The sequence below is a fragment of the Amblyomma maculatum genome, chromosome 10, assembly GCF_055883805.1.
Source record: "Amblyomma maculatum isolate TAMU_Amacu chromosome 10, ASM5588380v1, whole genome shotgun sequence".
NCBI classification, from domain to species: Eukaryota; Metazoa; Arthropoda; class Arachnida; order Ixodida; family Ixodidae; genus Amblyomma; species Amblyomma maculatum.
Window position 1 is genome coordinate 110,449,938 of NC_139353.1, and position 20,237 is coordinate 110,470,174.

Consider the following 20,237-nt stretch of genomic DNA (forward strand, 5'->3'; position numbering starts at 1 on the left):
ACGAAAAGCTCCCATGTTTGTTCTGCTCATTTCGTTCAAGGTGAGAACAGATTTATGTCTGCTTGTGCCACAGCTAATTCCTGCACGTCTTATGTGCGCTTTGAGATTGAACGTTGACTGGATTGAACGTTGCGGGTTGGCAATCGTCGCGACCGCATTCGCCTAATCAGCGGCTGCATCTCTAGCAGTAAAAATTGCACCGTGAAGTAAGGAAACACTGTTTTGCGGTTAGTTGTGCGTGCAAGGTGTCGCTTAGCCATTTCCAGGGCAATTGCCAGCTTGCGACGCTTGCAGTGCAGTTTCGATCATGCAGCAATGCGAGTGTGTGTGATTTACGGGCATATAAAGTCCCGAAGTAACTCAGCTTATGATAAACGGCGTAGTTGAGTGCTCCAGAATAATTTAGACCACCTGAGGGCTTTGAATGTGTACTGAATTTGCACAGCACACGGTCGCTTTCTAGACGCGTGTCGCGTCAATCAAAACTCTGCCGCTATGGCCGGGATCGAACCCAGGTATCCCGGCTTAGTAATCGAGCGCTTAGTTGATGCTTAGTTTATGAGCGGCAGTTTTTGCTGCGATGCGGGCCCAAGCATCTTATTGTTGTAATGCCTAACTCGGTTGGTGTTCTTTTATGCGCATATCTGGCGCGATTGCTCAGGCGTCTGTTGCTAACCTTCTGGTCGCGTGTTTGATCCCGTTCGCTGCATCAACTTTTCTACAGGGACGAAATCCAAAAACGCTGGAGTATCATTCGATGCACTTTTTGTTCTACTATTCTCAGCGGCTGGAGAAATTAATTCGATCGCCTGCAAGTGCTGGTAAGAAGAGTGAAATGCTTCCAACTTGCTTGATTCAATATTTTTGTGCAGTTTCTTACTTACAAATGCAGAACGTAAAGTATGTAATCATACCAAGGAACCCTTAGTGTTTTTTCCTTTTCCTAGAGAAGTCCTGGGCAATATTGCTTTGGTGCATTTCAGCCAGTTTTTTTTGTTTTTTTTTTGCATTTGGGAGTGCACGTGGCTACTAATTTTCAAACATTCTTTTCTTTCTTTAGGTAAACCATCATCTGACCCCACACATCCCGACTATGTCCCCTCCATATTTCCTTATCGTGCCTCGGGAAATGTGGCCCAGAAAATTTCTAGGTTCCAACGCGCTGCTCGAAAGGATGGATTGAAGGAAGCATCCAGACCTGCTGCATGTAATCCTGGGCCAAGTGTGCTTGACTGTGGGCTCAACACGACTGGCGCAGGACAAGACGCGGATGATACTGCACTATCTGCGACTGCAACTGTTTCCGTGGTAGAGAATTGCCACATGGAAACAGAAACTGATCTCAGCATGCAGAATATATCCCATCTTATTGAAGAGAATGGCAGGCTTAAGCAGCGTTTGGCCTCTCTGGAGGAAGAGTGTTCAGCAGCTAAGCAAAAGGCTGGTGAACTTGAAAAGAAGCATACAAACCATGCTATTATAACCAAAGAAGTGGTAATGCAGTCAGCCAAAACAGTAAAATTTTACACAGGGTTTGTATCTACAGCCATGTTCACTGCTTTCCTGCAGTTTGTGCTGTGACTCTAAACAAGAGTGCAGCCACGTGTGTGCAGCATTCCCCAAGGCTGAAAAATAAGTAGGAAACATGAGAAATAAAAAGTTTACAAACAACTGTAATTATTGGTGAGAACTGTGGCCCTTGAAAAAGTTTAAATGCCTTGTACAAAAGAATGCTGGAGGGTGAGATTTGACAACTTTTGTCATCCACAAGGCAACTCGATTAGGATGAATGCAACATCATGCAGTCAAGCGTCGACAAATGATCTGGCTAACTATGACATGAATATTGTCGCAAAGTAGTGGCTTTAATAAAGCAGACTTGCATGGAGACCAATAACAGCTGCCTGAACAAACGGATTATTGGGCTGAGTTGCGCCCCACGAATGAATAATATGCGTCGGTGATCACAAGCGCTCTCGGCGATCCTCGAAATAGACAGTATGGAAAGTTACAGATAACATGTTACAAATGACAAGTACAATCTAGAACAGCCCAGATGCGGCAGCGTGTCACAAACAAAACGAGATAATTCTGGACAAATCTGCATGCGGCGAGCAAAGCGATAAAGCCGCGCTCGGGCGGCTGTTAGCACAGGAAACAAAGTTTACAATGACGAATTACGGCAGTATGGCAAACATTTCATTAAACGCGCATAGTTAGGCGAACAGTAGCACTTTTCTGCGCTGTAACGCAACTAGTACAGAATTTTCGAAAACGGGAAAGTCCATTCTTTGTGGTTTGATTCATAAAAATGAAAAATGAGGCAAGGTAAAGGCTCATGGCATTGTAGCTCTTATTATGATTCGCCTACTTACCCGGCCATGCAAGTGCAATGCGCACTTTTGATGGTTCCATCCTCCTTCACGATGCACCACGCCTTGTAAGACTTCGAAAGCGTTTGGCTGGCTTCCACAGTCGCCGCAATAACAACAACGCCGTCTCCGTGCGCTCCCGCCTTGAAAGATTTCACTTGCTTCACCTTCCCGCATATGAATGCATTGTACGCATCTTCAAGTTTGTAAGACTTAAACTGTTCGTTCGTGTAAAAACACATGCCTTCCACAAGATACAAATAAATATCTGCTACTGTCACAGGCGGCAGATTTCGTGGGCCCGATGTAAAGGCGAACCGGACAACGTCGTCATCGAGAGCGTCAGGCAGCTCCTTACCTCTGAACGAAAGTTTCGCGCGGTACCGCACTTGCGCCTCGGTGTCCAGCTTCTTAAAATAATCACTTGATATTATTTTTGTATAAGCGACGCACAATGAACGTAAGCACAGCCTCAAAACACGCACGGATAGTCGGGGTCTCCGTATCGCGCCGCCTGAAAAACACTGCCGGAAGTTCTTCGCCGGAAGTTTAGTGGGAGCAGCCAATGAGCGCCAGAGGCGCGTGTTTGTAAACAGTGAAAAGGCGTATAAGCAGGAATCAATAATCCAGACAATCCACGACCTGAGAAGGATTGCGGCTATGAAAACCCCCTAGCCTACAAGCCTTGAAGACTGGCTTCGCAGCACCGTGTGGGAACGTTCGGGCTTATCCTCCCTCGGCCATGTTGAATCCCTTTGCCTGTATAGCTGACCCGGAGGTAGGGCGACTCTCTATACCGAGGACAATGTCATAAAGAGACGTCGTGGCACCATTGTCAACGTCAACTGAATAGGAGGCGAGACACTAGGGACAATGTAATAAAGAGACTTCGCGTCACCATTGTCAACTGAAAAGGAGGCGAGACACTGGCCCCAGTGGAGCTCATAGATTTCGGTTAGTATTGACAATCAAGTCCAATTTGGCAGACAATGTTTCTTAATGCTGTCTTCATCGGGTGACTTTGTAATGGAGGCATACAGTGTCATGGAAGTCCAGCAATTTTTCGCGTCAGCAGACGATAAAAACGGTACAATTTCTACTCCTTCGAACTCTCGTTTCACCGCGCCGATGAAGCCATATTTATTTATTTATTTATTTATAATACCCTCAGGGTACAGCTGTACGTTACAGAGGGGAGGGGCGCATACAGGATATATATATAAAACAGAAGGTTAACAAAAGCGTACAAATCTGAAAAACAATGCAAATAAAAACGAACAAGGTACATGTGCAATTTAGGAAATTTAGGAAAACGGCATAGGTGTTAAAAACAACAATATAAAAATATAATAAGCAACAGTATACAATGATGTTATGCAAATAACCATATAGTAAGTTTTAAAACTAGGCAAAAAAGAAAGATTGCAGCGCCGATTTAAATTTGGGCTCGTTTGAAAGAGGCCTCTCTAGGCTTCAATTTCCCGCCACTCTTGTTTGCTTGCCCGGAATGGCCACCGAGAAAAAGAAGCGTAAACAACGAAAAAACCGCAGGGTCCGATTCGCTAATACGCGCACGTGACTGAAACGAGCTGTTCCATTGCCAGATTCCTGCACGCATTGTCTGCTAGGTTTGCCGCGGCGGGTGAGTGGATGCGTCCCCGGCGCCATTTTGTTGAAAGGCGAGAGACCGATGCGCAGCGATGCCACCTAGCAAATTTCACTCGCGCCACAAGTTCAGCCAAAAGAAGAGAAATAGGCACGTTAACAACGTTCCTACGTGTCATGTGTCATCAGAACGCTCCGAGAACGTGCAAGAGCCAGCAGCAGTTGAAGGAGTGTCAGTGGATGTCGAAGTAGGCCCAGTAGGTCTAACGAGCTCGGCAACGGTGACAGCTACAGCTACACGCAGTGGCCGCGTACGATGCGACACTACGATGCTTCAGCCTTCAGACTTGCGGGAATTTGAAACGAAAGCTAAAAAAAACTTCAAGAATTGGATTCAACCGCAGCAACCAAGAGGAAATTGGATTTCGTCAGCGACTGTGACGACCGCCCGCTTCAGGATACGGACGGCGGTCTGGACGATACTGCGTTCACTGTTGCGGATTTGGAATCTTTCAACGAAATGTTGATGGCTGTCAAGTGCAAGGTTTGTGGTGGGGAGGGCGTTAAAGTTTCAAAAGGAGGTCGTGAATACGGTCTAGCCGTGAAGCTCACTCTCACGTGCGTGAACTGCGGTGGCATTTCAGCAGCGTGGAGTTCGCCGCGCGCCCAAGGCAGCCAAAAAATAATTCCATTTAATGCAAATATTCTTGCTGCATGGGCAATGCAAGCTACAGGATATCTGCAAACCGCGCTGAACGATGTGTTCGCAATAATGAATATTTCTCATAGGGGGCTCCATAATAAAACCTGGCAAGGTTATATGAAAAATAAGCTGACGCCCACGACTACAAGTGCAGCCGAAAAAGTGATGATGGACAGTGCCCGTTCCGTTTGGGAGCTCTGGAAACATCGCTGTCTCTTTTGATGGTTCGTGGATGACCCGGGGACATTCATCGCACATTGGTGTGGGCGCAGTGATTGAACTGTTCACTGGACTGGTAGTTGACTACCGTATTTACTCGCATAATGATCGCACTCGCGTAATGATTGCACCCCTGAATTTTGAGGTCAAAATTCCATTTTTTGAATTCCCCGCGTAATGAACGCACCCCGAACATGGAGCCGCCTGGTGGTTGATCTGCAGTCATCCCGCAGCGAATGCATTCGGACGAGTTCCCAACCTAGTCTAGTAACGTTGGAGTTCCCATGATTCCATGCTTTGCGGCATTCGCCATTTTGCAATTCGGCAGCATCGTAGCGTGCTTTGTGTTTTTGTGCGAGTTTACGCCATTTCACCATGGGGCGGTATGCCAGTTACACCGACGCGTTCAAGCTCAAGGCTGTCGACTATGCACTGGAGCATGGCAACCGCGCTGCTGGTAGGCATTTCGGCGTGGACGAAATGAGGATACGCTATTGGAAGAAGCAGCGCGAGAAGCTGATGGCTACGAACAAGACACGGCGGGCTTTCCGTGGACCCAAAACGGGCAAGTTCCCTCGTGTTGAGGAGGCGGTCCTAGAATACGTGAGGGACCTGCGCAAGGATTGTTGTACAGTGTCATTAGAAATGATACAGACGCAGGCGCGCACAACTGCCAGGAAGCTGGGAATCGCCGCAAAGGATTTCCGCGCTAGCTCCGGTTGGACGACTCGCTTTATGCGACAGAATGGACTTTCCCTGAGGCGGCGGACGTCATTGTGCCAGCGGCTCCCAGCCGCGTATGAAAGGCAAAGTGATAGACTTCCATCACTTCGTCACTAGGCTTCACGAAAAATGCGGTTACCTCATGTCGCAAATTGGAAACGCCGATCAAACTCCACTTTTCTCTCTTTCCACTTTCATTCCCACCTCCCTCCCTTCCCTTACGGCGCGGTTCGGGTGTCCACAGAGCAAGTGTGACAGTTACTGCGCCTTTCCCTTCCTGTGAACCAATTTAACTTTTAAACTCCACTGACGTTCGACATGCCCCGGAATACAACTGTGAACGAGAAGGGTGCTCGGAGCGTCCTTGTGAAGACGTCTGGCGCAGAAAAACAGCGATGCAGTCATGCTTGCTGTGACGGCCGATGGGCGGAAGCTGCCACCATACGTGATCTTCAAACGGAAGACTATTCCGAAGGGAAACTTTCCCCATGGCATCCATATACGTGCACAGATGAAAGGGTGGATGACTGCAGACCTGATGGTCGACTGGATCAAGACTGTTCGGGGAAGAAGACCAGGAGCATTTCTGCTTCCCTCGCTTCTGGTTTTGGACAGTTTTAGGGGTCACCTTGTGGACAGCGTGCGTGCCAAGATGAAAGAGCTGCGCACGGACATTGCAGTCATTCCTGGCGGCCTGACTTCGCTGCTGCAGCCTCTCGACGTGTCTTTGAACAAACCGTTCAAGGACAACGTTCGACGACTTTATGCTGAGTGGATGGCGAGGGGCCAGCATGATTTGACGCCGAGCGGAAAGATTAGAAGGCCATCCGTGGAGATGCTGTGCTCGTGGATCACAGAAGCGTGGAGCAGTATCCCCGACGAGGTAGTGGCTAAGAGTTTTAAGAAGACAGGCATATCTAACGCTTTGGATGGAACGGAAGATGACTTCCTGTGGGATTGTGAAGATGCTCCCAGCGACGACACTGCCGTTTCCGATGAGTCGTGCAGCAGTGAAAGCGAGGATGGCGAGGATTCAGACTTTGATTAGAGTACTGACGAAAAAAAATAAATGGGCATTCTGCACTCCATGTGATGCTTAATGTGCGTGTTTATTGCGAAGGCAAGCCTTACTCAGCTTTTATTTTTGATTGTAATCAAGATATATGTTCTAAGACGTCTGACCTGCAACTGCGTTTTCGGTGCTCAAAAATTTTTTGTAGAAAATTTACCCCGCGTAATGATCGCACCCCGAAATTTGCGTCAGTATTTTAAAAAAGAAAGTGCGATCATTATGCGAGTAAATACGGTATGTTGTGTTGAGCAACTTTTGTGCGGGGTGCGAGCGCAGGCATGCGGAACGTGACCCATCGTATCAGGTGTGGAAGGCCAGCCACAGGTGTCAAAAAAACACCGAAAAAAAATCTGGCGAGATGGAAGTACAGGCTGCACTTGTTTTGTTTCAAAGGTCCTTGCAGAAGCATGGCCTTCGATACACTACTGTGCTGTCTGATGGAGACAGCCGCTCATTTCTGGCACTGCAGGAGGCTGATAAAAGTAACGAAAGAAGACTATAAATCACGTTCAAAAGCGCACGGGCACGGCCCTGCGCAATGTGATTGCCAAACTCGTGGTGCCGCCAAAATGCTGCCGCAGCAAAGGGAGAGCCCACTTCCAAGCATAGATATAGTTTGCCACCACATGTGTGCAAGGCACTACTGCCAATCTACCAGCGCTTGGCAGAGCCAAAGCTGCTGGAGCGTTGCCAACGTGGCAAGACTCAAATAGCAACAAGAGTTTGCACTCTCTAATATGGTCACTGGCACCAAAGGAACGCCATGCATCATTATTTCCTGTTCAATCAGCTGTTGCAGAGGCTGTTGTCCGGTTCAATGCGGGCAACCTTCAATCATCCTCACAAATATTGAGGGAGCTAGACGTCAACCCTGGCCTCAATACCAGGAGGAGGATGGCTGAGGACAGGCGACGAACTGTCGAGTCTACACGCAAACGTGCCTCTTCTGCAAGTGTGCACCAGGCACTGAAAAAGCGGCACTCCACCCACAAGCAGCACTCGGACTACATGCCTGGCACTTATTAGCCCCCAGGGAATGTAAATATGCACATATTATCGTGAATATTAATAAATTGTGGCCCATTTCTCTAATTGCTAATTTTGGATGCCCATCAGATTTGGGTTTCTGGAACTCTCTTGCTTTTTCCATCCAGCGAAGGTTGGCAATTTGGTCTCTAGTTCCTCTGCCCTTGCGAAGCCCAGCTTGCAGGTTCGGAAGCTCCCGATCCACATACTTGTGCAGCCTTCCTTGGAGGATGTTTAACATCACCTTGCTAGCATGCTAAATAAGCGCGATCGTGCGGTAGTTGGAACAATCTTTGACACTGCCTTTCTTTGGAATGGGGATGTAAACTGACCTCCTCCAATCCTGTGGCCACTGCAGGGTTGTCCAAATCTTCTGACATAATGTATGCAGAATGTTAACAGCGTCATGGTTGAGGTTTTGCAACAACTCAGCTGGAATGCCATCAATTCCGCTAGCTTTGTTCTTAGCAAGGCTGGCTAAGGCCCATTCAACTTCACTTTTCAGGATGCCCGGCTCGAGATCAGTAATCACAACCGTCTTATGTTGGGTTTGCACTTTCGGGTCCTTTTGTACAGTTCTGTGTAATCCTGCCACCTCCTCTTTATCCCTGAGGCTTCAGTGAGGTCCTTGCCTCGTTTGTCCTTTATCGCGCCGAGCTTAGCACAGAAGCTTCGTTTGATATCTTTGATTGTCTTATACAGAGCTCTTGTGCTCCTTAATTGGCTGTTGTCCTCAACTGCTTGGCACTGTATGTTCAGGAAGGCATTCTTATCTCTCCTTGCTATTTTCTGAAAATCCGCATTGAGAACCTTGTATCTTTCTCTTTCCCCCATAACTTTTGCCATCCTCCTTTCCCCAGCTATTTGCAAAGCCTCTTCAGATAATCAGTTTGTCTTCTTGAATTTCTTTTGCTTTGGAACTACCTCAGTACCCAGAAACCCATCTACTTCTGCTTTATTGATTATACGAAAGCGTTTGACTGTGTAGATCACAGCAGATTGTGGCAAGCTCTCCAAGAGATGGGAGTTCCAATTCACCTCATCTGTCTCCTCAGGAACCTGTATGAAGAACACGAGGCCACAGTCAGAACTGGGCATGGTCTTACTGATTGGTTTCCGATTGAGAAAGGAGTGAGGCAAGGCTGCATACTGTCGCCCTGCCTATTTAACCTGTATGCAGAGTGCGTCATGAGGAAGGCCGGTCTGGACGAGTCTTCAGCTGGAGTGAAGATTGCTGGAAAACGTATCAACAACCTTAGATATGCGGATGATACCACTTTAATGGCAGAAAGTGAAGTGGAACTCATGAGACTTCTGATGCGCGTACAAGAAGAGAGTGAGAAGTTCGAGCTTAAACTAAACATTAAAAAGACAAAGATCATGACGTCTTGCCCTATCAAGCCTTGGAGCATCAATGGACAAGAAGTGGAAGCTGTGACAGATTTTCTCTTCTTGGGCTCCAAGATTACCTCGGAAGGAGACTGCAGCCATGAAATTAGGAGGACGCCTGCTTCTGGGAAAGAGAGCAATGGTTAGCCTTGACCGCCTGGCAAAAAGCAGAGACATTAGTCTGCCAACTAAGATCCGTATAACTCGTGCTATGGTCTTTCCAGTTGTGATGTAAGGATGCGAGAGTTGGACTGTGAAAAAGGCTGACCGTCGAAGAATTGACGCGTTTGAATTGTGGTGCTGGCGAAGACTCTTGAGAGTTCCTTGACTGCCAGAAGATCAAATCAGTCAATATTGTCGACCATAAACCCTGAATGCTCATTGGAGGGTCAAATTCTAAAGTTAAAGCTCAGCTACTTTGGTCATCTGATGAGAAGAAAGGAGTCGCTAGAGAAAGATTTGATGTTGGGAAAGGTTGAGGGTCGCCGGAGAAGGGGTAGACAGCGAACGCGATGGTTAGATGGCATCCTCGAGGCACTGCAGATGAAGTTATGTGATGTTAGGAAGATAGTGAGAGACCGGAAAGCGTGGCGTGACATGGTCCATAGGGTCACGAAGAGTCGGACACGACTGAACTGAACTGATCAGGTTTGAGACATTGATATCTCTGCATCTAGAGCATATAGAGGTAATTTTTTTGCTCAGACTACATGCCTGGCGCTTATTAGCCCTCAGGGAATGTAAATATGCACATATTATCGTGAATATTAATAAATTGTGGCCCATTTCTCAAATTGCTAATTTTGGATGCCCATCATGTTTGGGACATTGATATCTCTGCATCAAGAGCAGATACAGGTAATTTTTTTTGCTAAAGGAAGCTGAAGGTGCAGGTGCAGCAATGTTCAAGGCAGAATTACTCTATCGGGCTTCAAAAATTAATGATTATGCAAACTTTTGAATGCTTCACAAGCACACCTTGAATGTAGATGTTCAGTGTTCCATTAAATTACACAGATAGATAAAATGAAAAAACTGCCTTGAACATTGCATTCTCTACTGATTAGACTGTGTAGCCACGCATAAAAATTTAATTTTTACTTTGCCATTCTCTCTACTGAGGTATTAATTACTAATTAATATTACCTAACAACGGTGCTAACTATTGTGGAAAAAAAATAAAGGCATATTTGAAATCTGCACAAAAACTGAGCAAGATGGTGCGATTTCATTTTAATTGGCTCAGATTTAAGGAAAATAGCTTTAAGACCAGTGTCCCCCCCCAAGCAGCACATGACGACGGTCCAATGTTGGGCCTGAGCTGGCAAACGTCGGTCCTGTGAAGGCCCCGCCGTTTGCCCTATGTACTCCCAGCCTCGGCTAATCCATCTTTAGAAGTTGGCGTCATTGGACCAATGTCTCGGATGTTTTCCCAGCCTTGGCTCAGCCACTTTTAGAGGATGGCATTATTGGACCAGTTTCTCGAATGTGTTCCCAACCTTGGATTAGCCACATTTAAAAGATGGCATTATTGGACCAGTTTCTCGAATGTGTTCCCAGCCTTGGTTTAGCCACTTTTAGAAGATGGTATTATTGGACCAATTTATCCGATGTATCCCCTATCTTAGCACTGCCATTTTTAGAAGATGGCAATAATGGACCAGTTTCTCGGACATTCTCCCTGCCTCGGATCTGCCATTCTTTGAAGTTGGCAATAACGGACAAGTTTTTCAAAAAATTTTCCCTGCACTGACTGTGCCATTTTTGGACGACGGCAGTACTAGACAATTAATTTTCTACAATCGCTTTCCGAAGTAGGCCGCGCCACGTTAAAACGTTTGCTACAGAGGAACATCGCTTGCTGCGTCATTCGACTTTTTCTTACTCTGCGAGATCGATGCAATATTATTTTGCATATAAATAGCCAGAAATAAATACTACAGTTCAACGCTGCTGTCCAGCGACTTGTGTGAAGCAGTGTATACAAACGGAAGACACGCTGGTTTTCACGCACGTGCGCAGCACAAACTGACAATTTATTGGTGGCATACTCGAACTTCGAATAGGACACCAATCGCCGCATTTTGGGCAGTGTGTAGACACAAGAAAAACAGTCGCTAAAGTTACCCACCACGCGGCTCACATTTGAGCAGTTGTGTCAACTTGGTTTGTCCTATAGTTACTACCAATTGTAGATCGAAGCACATATGTGCAGCATCGTATCTGTCGTACCAAACCTATGCGGAAACCTCAGTTGATATGTCAGATATGCCGAACTTAAAATACTGACGTACCCGGGGTAAATCTTTAGGCTGGTGTGACGCATTTTTAGTTACAGCACCTAAATACAGCCGTATCTGAAAAAAAAAAAAAAAAAAAAAAACGCACCAGGTCCTTGCGATGTACCTGTATCCATAGCCCCTTTAACAGTTTTTTTTTTTAAAGTGAAAATGCGCAAAGTTTCTTCGGAGGCATGCGAGTGCCCCCTTTTGATTGTCTCCTATTCGTCCTTTAAAGCAATGTGCAGTCATGCAATTATTGAAGTGACTGTGACATGAGACTGCTCAGCAGTAACAGAAGCATATTTAGCGTGCAGGTTTGATAGAACTTCGCCTTACTGGCTATATTTCATTTTCAACAAATTCAGTCAGATATATGTCTGCAAATTATTTGCCTCCAAAAGTGATCTTTTGGTTCAAATTTAAATAACTAGGTACAGAAACAAGTTATAGAAGCAACTCGATTATACCGTTAGATTTGCTGTTTGGTCATGCACTTGGATAGACATTAGCAAAACTGCACAAGAACACATATACATGGCAGAACTTCGGTGCCAAGACGACATAAGGCAGATCGAATTTAGGAAGCAGTAAACGATACAGCTTACATAATGTGCACTAATTGCTCCTTGATACAACAGCTGAACATGTACTTATACAAGAAAAGAGACATTGGCTTATGACAAAAGGGCCATTTGTTCAACCTAAACCAGCTACACCAGTGTAGGAAATGTCAGATACCTATAATGTATTTTTGCTGCACTGGTGCAGCAGGTGTAGATTTAAAAAAATGGCCCTAAAATGACACCAAATGAAGTGTCCATTCCGCCACACTTTAGTAGCACTTGCAAGAGCTAACTTTTCTCTTCATCCTCCAGAATGTGCTACATCTTCCTTGCTATCATCTAATGCTTACATCTGCTCTTGAAGACGAGTAAGGATGGAAGTTCTATATTATTTAGAGTAGCTAACTTCCCACTGCACAATCAAAAGGGAAAAGTGTCTATAGATGTGTCATTTATTGCTGACACGTTGCAATGCTCATAACACGATTGAGATTCGTGATGGCACAGTTACACAAAATGAAACATCCGCAAGTAATTAAGCATTTCCATTGTTTTCCGCTAGCATTGAAGTTAGATAAATGCATTTACTTAAACAACATCATTTCAAAAAATGGCAGGATGAGCTTGAACACAAATTTGAATGCCAGGCGACTTCCACCAACATGTACAGCTGAGGAAAGAAAAATATAAACCTTGCTTTGGCATTCACATGCTTGTTCCTTTCATGTGCAAGGAGAAAAGCAAACCAGAACCTGTAATATGCACCTAACAAATAATCTTTTCAGAGTAATAGATCACAATATTTTAACCGCTGAAAAGTTCACGCCATCTGAAACTGATGAAAGCCATAGCTCAAGTGTTCTTGAACTTGTAGTGTATTCGTTGTGCAGCAAGAAATTGTATTAGGTGCACAATCAATTTGCCTTCTTCGTACGGCACGGACAGATACATCAAGGCAGCCAATAAAGTGCATTATAAAATCATGGTGTATATGCTTCCAATAAAATGCTTGATCGCACGTTCTATGCCGAGATACGCGCAGGTTACTTTGCTCGATATTCGTCAGCATTATGCACGTAGAACCCGTTGTTGCTATCAAAAAGGATGGATACTAATTTGAGATGTGTACGGTGACTGCACGCTATCTAGCAGTTTAATTGTATTCACTTCATCCATCAGATCTGATGGAACAGGGCATTACAGGAAGCTCACAACACGCCTCTGCCAATGAATGTTTACCAAGCTGTATTCTAATATAAGGCACGTTTTCATATATCCTATGTGACTCCAGTAGGTTAGGTATAGAATAACTTGGATAAACTGTATAAGGGCATACACTTGTCAGTTTTGTGATGAGTCTGAGTTGACACTTCAAATGATAAATGTCTCGCTGCAATTAGCTCATGAACACCTATCAAGTTTTTCGTTTTCATTGTAACACTGTCGTCTTGATAAGAAAATTTGCCCACTGAAGAAACTGAATGTATGTTCTTTCATTGAAATAAGTTCATGAACTTTGAATGTCTCGGACTGAGAGAGTAATGAGACGTACTGCACACTTTTATAAAAATTCACTTTTCCCACAGTAGAGTACAGATCCAAATTAAAGGCAGCATTTATGGCTGCTTCTGAAGATATACCATCACAGACGAGAGAAGTGAATAAGTTTTGCACAGTATAGTTAAGATTCCAGGTCCACACCGATATGAAGACAAAAAAATATTTCCACGTTCTTTTATAAATTTGCCTTCATGTGCAACATTTTGTACTGTACACTGCATTTAGACTCATATGCACCAGGTTAGAGCCACCATGAAATTCTGACCTCTAAAGCTGCACACTTGTGGAGACCTAATAAATCATTACCTTTCATTTGACATGTAGTTTTACACAGCATGCCATTGATACAAGCCTAGTAATAATATAAGATAACAGCAATCCAGTTTAACCTAGAACAAAAATTATATAGTATGACAGTTCCATACGGCTGGTTGAAATAACTAGCCTGCCTTGTTCAGAATTAGTTGTTACCAGTACAATAACTGCTCAGGACTACATTTCTAACTGATGCTCCACCTGCAGCACTGAAGCCCTCTTTAATTTAACATTCTCATAATTTCATCCACATGGTAGGAACAGCTCTTCTGCTAATTATGATAACCTGAACCAAATGATAGTTGTGCAATATTATCAGCACCACTGGTTCATGGCGAGTATTGCATTTGTGACCATTCAATTCTGCAAAAAAGGCAATATAATGATTGCATGCATTAACAGCCTCACAAGGAAAATAAAAGGAAGTTAGTCTTTGGATACATCTGTGCCAAGTGACATGCAGAGGCTTGCATGTTATCATTGAAACATCTGTTGCATTCAGCAGATCCTCACTGACATTCACTGACCAATAGTGCTGGATTAAGGAAAACGGGGGCCCTAGGCTAAAGTGCATGTAACTCCCCCACCCCCTACCCCCGTGTCGTTCCTTCCTCAATCCCATACTACACTTCTGCAGTATACTCCGTTTCATTCTAACAGCACAAACATAAAAAAAAAATCAAGATGTGATCCCTGTGATTAGTGCAAGAGTGGTGCGTTAGCAGCACACAGAATACAAGCGCAGTAATTAACATTCAGACGTAGAAGTAACAAATACTATTCTATCCTATTCTTGGACTCATTCTGACTTTGCCTATTTTCCTCCCCTAAAGTGGCAGAAAAGAACTGAAGGAACTTCGTGAGAGATATGTAGGGTAATAGAAATGCTGGCAGTGGAAATTTTCCTTCTTATTTCATCTATTGTTCCAACTGCATATTTTTTTATGTTATGCACCACCACAGGATAGAGGGACCAACAGGAAACACTCTCCAATCCTATAAGCAATTGGTGCAGATAGCCTCACGTGAAAGGGACTAGCTCCGAGAGTGGTGGGGAATTCCTACTTTTGCAGCTCAACAAGGTCTCACCAACTGCTAAACAATTAAGTCCAATTAGGTGGAGGCCCTATCTCTTCATTCTGTTTTTTTCTCTCCAAAACCTGTTGCTCATAAGTTTCATTGCTTATGAGTCCATATATGGAGCAGGTAAGAATGGGCCCCCTCCCCCTACCCTTGGAGATGAGGCCTGGGCTGCAGCCTTCACTTTGATCGAGTGCAGCTGACCAACACAGTCATGAAGTATCTTTTCTTGCAATTATGGCTGTTCTATTTGAATAACTTTATCACATGGTCAGGTAATGATAAGAACAAGTGGGCAAGTTGGTCAGACGTAGTTTCAACTGAGGCTGCTTAACAGCACAAGGCCTAGAAGAGATTTTCAGTTCTGTGTTCGTCCTCTAATATCCTCTAGGCCTTGTGATACTTCACTATGTCACTTGAAACTAGTCAGGTAATTAAATAAAATCTGGAATGATGCAAGCATACAGTAGCAATGGATATCACAAGACTAGGCCAGCTGCACAACACCAAGAGTCTATATGCCCCTGCAGTTTGCATAACCGTGCCAGGAATGGTGCCAATAATAAATTTCATTATATAAACTATACAGTTTTCCACTTAGATCATCATGTTCAAGCGCATGTCTTAAGCTTTATTTAATGTGTACTAATAATGTTTGCACCTCTGCACTCATATATACTATCATTTGCATAAGTCATGAATTGGTGGCATATATTCACCATATATTTATTTGCACATGGTCTTATTTGCAGTTGCTCACTTCAGGGTATTGCATTAAAATGCAACCGTTATTTTAATATTTTTCACATTGAGTAAATATTCGTTGGAGCATCCTTCACGAAATCAATAACCTTTAAGGTGCTGTAACTAGTATTGTGGTTTCCTTACCGAAATGCTAAAAAGTTCCTAAAGAGCACTGAGCTGGAAAGCACGTTTTACATGTAAGACCAGTGCACTTTCTCGCGTAGGCTAGAAATTTCAGCAAGCTAAAGATTGGCAGGTCATCTTTTGGCTTGTATTATTCATCATTGATTGCCTTTGTGTAACTCCTCTTGATCGCATTCTTGTTTATGGCATAGTACAGCAGTTACAAGCTTATTTTACTCTAGTTATAGCAGGATGCTGGTTTACGGGGCACTGCTTTAGTTCCTTTAACCTAATATATTCTATAAATTGTTTCCATGGAGCCTCAGGGTTCCTTGGAGTGTTTATAGGGCTCCCCAAGAACCTCTATTTATGTATTACTTGAATTACTATAAAACCCCGGCCCTCAGTCACCAGCGACTGTGAAACAATTGACCACGGCGGCGGTCAGACCTGTGACATTTCTGGCTCCGCTGGACAGGCCGCCATTAGAAACTGACCCTGGAAACGTTTAACGTTAGAACCCCAGCTAGTGAAGCAAGTCTAGCAGTGCAGTTAGAGGAACTAGAGAGTATGCAGCAATAGGATGTCATAGGGCTTAGTGAGGTTAGGAGGCCGAATGAGGCATATACCGTACTGAAGGATGGGCATGTACTGTGTTATCGAGGTTTACTGGAGGGGTGAGAACTAGGAGTAGGTTTCCTTGTCAATAAGTGCATAGCGGGCAATATAGACGAATTCTATAGTATTAATGAGAGGGTGGCAGGCATAGTAGCTTAATAAGCGGTATAAACTGAAGGTTGTACAGGCCTGTGCACCCACATGTAGTTATGATGACCAGGCAGTTGAAAGCTTTTATGAAGATGTAGAATCGGCAATGCAAAAAGTAAAGACGCAGTATACTGTACTAATGGGCGACTTCAATGCCAAGGTAGGGAGAAAACAGGCAGCAGACAAGGCAGTAGGTGACTATGGCATTGGTTCTAGGAATAGCAGGGGGGAGTTACTAGTTGAGTTTGCAGAGCGCAATAACTTATATATCATGAATACCTTCTTCAGCAAACGGAAGAACCGGAAATGGACATGGAAAAGTCCTAACGGAGAGACTAAAAATGAAATCGACTTCATAATGTGTTCAACCCCCGCCATTGTGCAGGATGTAGAGGTAATCGGGAAAGTGCGATGCAGTGACCACAGAATGGTGAGGTCCCGAATTAGCCTAAATCTGAAGGAACGCAACAGATTAGTAAGAAAGAAACCCATCCACGAACTAGCGGTGAGGGGGAGGGCAGAAGAGTTCAGGATCTCGCTACAGAATAGGTATTCAACTCTAACTGAGGATGGTGACATTACCCTAGAAGCAATGAACAATGACTTCAGAGATATCATTACTGAGTGCGCTGTAGAAGTAGGCGGCAGGATAGTTAGAGAGGATACCGTTAAGCTGTCTAAGGAGACGAAAGATTTGATTAAGAAATGCCAGAATATGAAAGCTTCAAATCCAACAAACCAGATAGAATTGGCCGAGATATCAAAGCTAATCAATAAGCGCAAGGTGGCCGATATAAGGAAGTATAACATAAAGAAAATTGTGCAAGCTGTGAAGAATAGGGGGAGCCTTAAAGCGGTAAAAAAGAAATTGGGCATAGGCAAAAGCCAGATGCATGCGATAAGGGACAAAGCGGGCAACGTCATCACGAATAGGACAAGATAGTCAAAGTAGCCGAGGAGTTCTATATAGATCTTTACAGTAGCCAAAGTAGTCAGGACCGTAATGAGATTGGCGGTAGGGAAAAATAGTCAGACATTCCGCCAGTGATGAAGGACGAGGTCAAGAAAGCATTAGAAACTATGAAAAGGGGGAAATCAGCTGGAGAGGATCAGATAACTACAGATTTGTTAAAGGGCATGGGGATATCGTGCTAGAAAAACTGGTCACCCTGTATACGCAGTGCCTGGTGTCATCAACGGTACCGGAACCATGGAAGAATGCAAACATTATCCTCATTCATTAGAAAGGGGACTCTAAGGACCTTAAACATTACAGACCAATCAGCTTACTGTCTGTTACGTATAAGGTATTTACTAAGATAATCGCTAATAGAATCAGACAACCTCAGACTGCAATCAAGCAAAGGATCAAGCAGGTTTTCGGAAACGGTACTCTACTATTGATCATATCGATACCATCAACCAGGTGATAGAAAAATGCTCGGAATATAACCAGACCTCATACATAGCATTCATTGATTATGAAAAAGCATTTGACTCAGTTGAAACCTCGGCGGTGATGCAGGCATTGCGAAATCAGGAGGTAGACGAGCCGTACGTGAAAGTGCTGGAAGATATATATAGTGGCTGCATAGCAACCATAGTTCTGCACAAAGAAAGGTGTTAGGCAAGGAGACACGATCTCCCCAGTACTATTGACAGCTTGCTTAGAGGAAGTGTTCAGAGATTTGTAATGGTAGCAGTTAGGGATAAGGGTAGATGGAGAATATCTCAGTAATTTGCAATTTGCTGATGACATTGCCTTGCTAAAGTAACTTGGGGAATGAACTGCAAATAAAGATTGATGACCTAGACAAGTAGAAAGGTAAGCTTAAAAATCAATATGCAGAACACTAAGGTAATGTTCAACAGCCTCGGGAAGGAACAGCAGTTTACGTTAGGTAGCGAAGCACTGGAGTGGTAGGCGATTATGTCTACTTAGGACAGGTAGTAACTGCAGATCCAGACCATGAAAAGGAAATAACAAGAAGAATAAGATTGGGATGGAGCGCATTTGGTAAGCACTCGCAGATTATGACTAGCAGCTTACCGGTATTGCTCAAGAGGAAAGTACACAACAGTTGCATCTTACCTGTACTCACCTATGGGGCTGAAACGTGGAGGCTAACCAAGAAGGTTCAACTTAAGTTGAGGACAACTCAGAGGGCTATGGGACGAAAAATGGTACGGGTAACATTAAGAGATAGGAAGCTGCAGAGTGGGTCAGAGAAATAATTCCAGTTACTGACATTCTAGTGGAAATTACGAAGAAGAAATGGGCATGGGCAGGACACGTAGTGCTATGAGAGGATGACCGGTGGTCGCTTAGGGTAACAAACTAGATTCCAAGGGAAGGAAAGCGTAGCAGAGGGTGGCAGAAAGTTAGGTGGGCGGATGAGGTTAAGAAGTTTGCAGGGGTCAAGTGGATGTAGCTAGCACAGAACCGGGTTAATTGGAGAAATATGGGAGAGGCCTTCGCCCTGCAGTGGGTATAGTCAGGCTGATGACGATGAGGACGATGACGACGATGAATCTTTTTGTACTAAACTTTATTTTCTGCAAAGTGGCTTGTTGAGAGAGTTGGTTGGGCATATTAAAACAGTGCTAGGAACATGGACAGTTTTTATTTTCTGACTCATCATGTTATTTATTTGAGACTTTCATTATGCAGCTGGCCCACCTAACTGAATGTGAGCATTTTTTAAGTACTGTGAATCTGCAGACTTTCTTTTTCAGGTAGGTAGGCATGACAGTAAGAAAGACAAATGGAGTTTCTCAGCCGTAATTGAAAGCTATTTGTTTTCTTCACAGTTGAAATGATTGACTCCTGATTAACCGATCATTAGGTTCTGAGGTTGTTACTCATAATTTTTAGCATTGCATCTGTTGCAATCAGGCAGTACCCTTGAATGACCTAAATTTAAAAAAAAAAAAAAGCCGAAATAAATATTTGATTAAATGGTGAGTACTATTGCAAACTGAAGTGTTGCATGACCCACATGTGTGTCATTACAGCAGTTCAGATCTGCTTTCCTGGACACTGCAAACACATCTATTATACTGGGCACGGGGATTTATGACCCTTTCAGGACCAAAAACTTATGGCCAAAGAAACTTGCATGACTGCGATAACTTCATGAACACGTCATTTCCTGCCACAGCAATGTGTATGGTACAAAAGGAAATATGAGCCCTCTCAACTTTTTAAAGCGTGCAAATGAGACTGACAAAAATACACACTTGAAAAGAGTTCCCTCACGAGTGTTTCCTGTAGCAAAAAAGCAGTGGAAAAAAAAAAAGCCTTAAGTATCCTGGGATACTGTCCAGCCAGGAACTTCATTAACCATAGTTGATGATGGGGCTGTAGTCAAAAATGAATGCTGGTTTGGGAGTGTTACGACTATTCACAGCTTAGAGGAAGGAAGCTGACATTTCCACTTGACCATCATCAATGACCAGTTAACTTTACTTATCCTTTTGTGCACAATATGCTTTGTACGTGGAGCACGGAGCCAAACTGGTTGATGTCAGAGCACAGGACTTATTTGGCATGTGGTAATGTGATAAATGCCAAACCCCTCTATTTTTGAATCAATGTTATATTCTTATGATCAGTCGATTTTCCCTTTATTTGCAGAAGCCAGTGTTATTTTAATGTTATTCTTGCAGTTTTTAGGAATGAAATGCAATGTA

General features: G+C 44.0%; 1 protein-coding gene across 1 annotated transcript; it reads right to left on the reverse strand.

The window, feature by feature from the left end:
• Positions 1–747: 747 nt before the first annotated feature.
• LOC146177228 (uncharacterized) lies at positions 748–4,616 on the reverse strand. The gene is made up of 3 exons (XM_084581496.1): positions 4,590–4,616; positions 2,376–2,896; positions 748–1,625 (listed from the first exon to the last, which is right to left on the reverse strand). Exons 1-3 carry the CDS (start codon positions 4,614–4,616, stop codon positions 1,553–1,555), a joined length of 621 nt encoding a protein of 206 aa, XP_084437622.1. The 3' UTR covers positions 748–1,552.
• Positions 4,617–20,237: the final 15,621 nt, after the last annotated feature.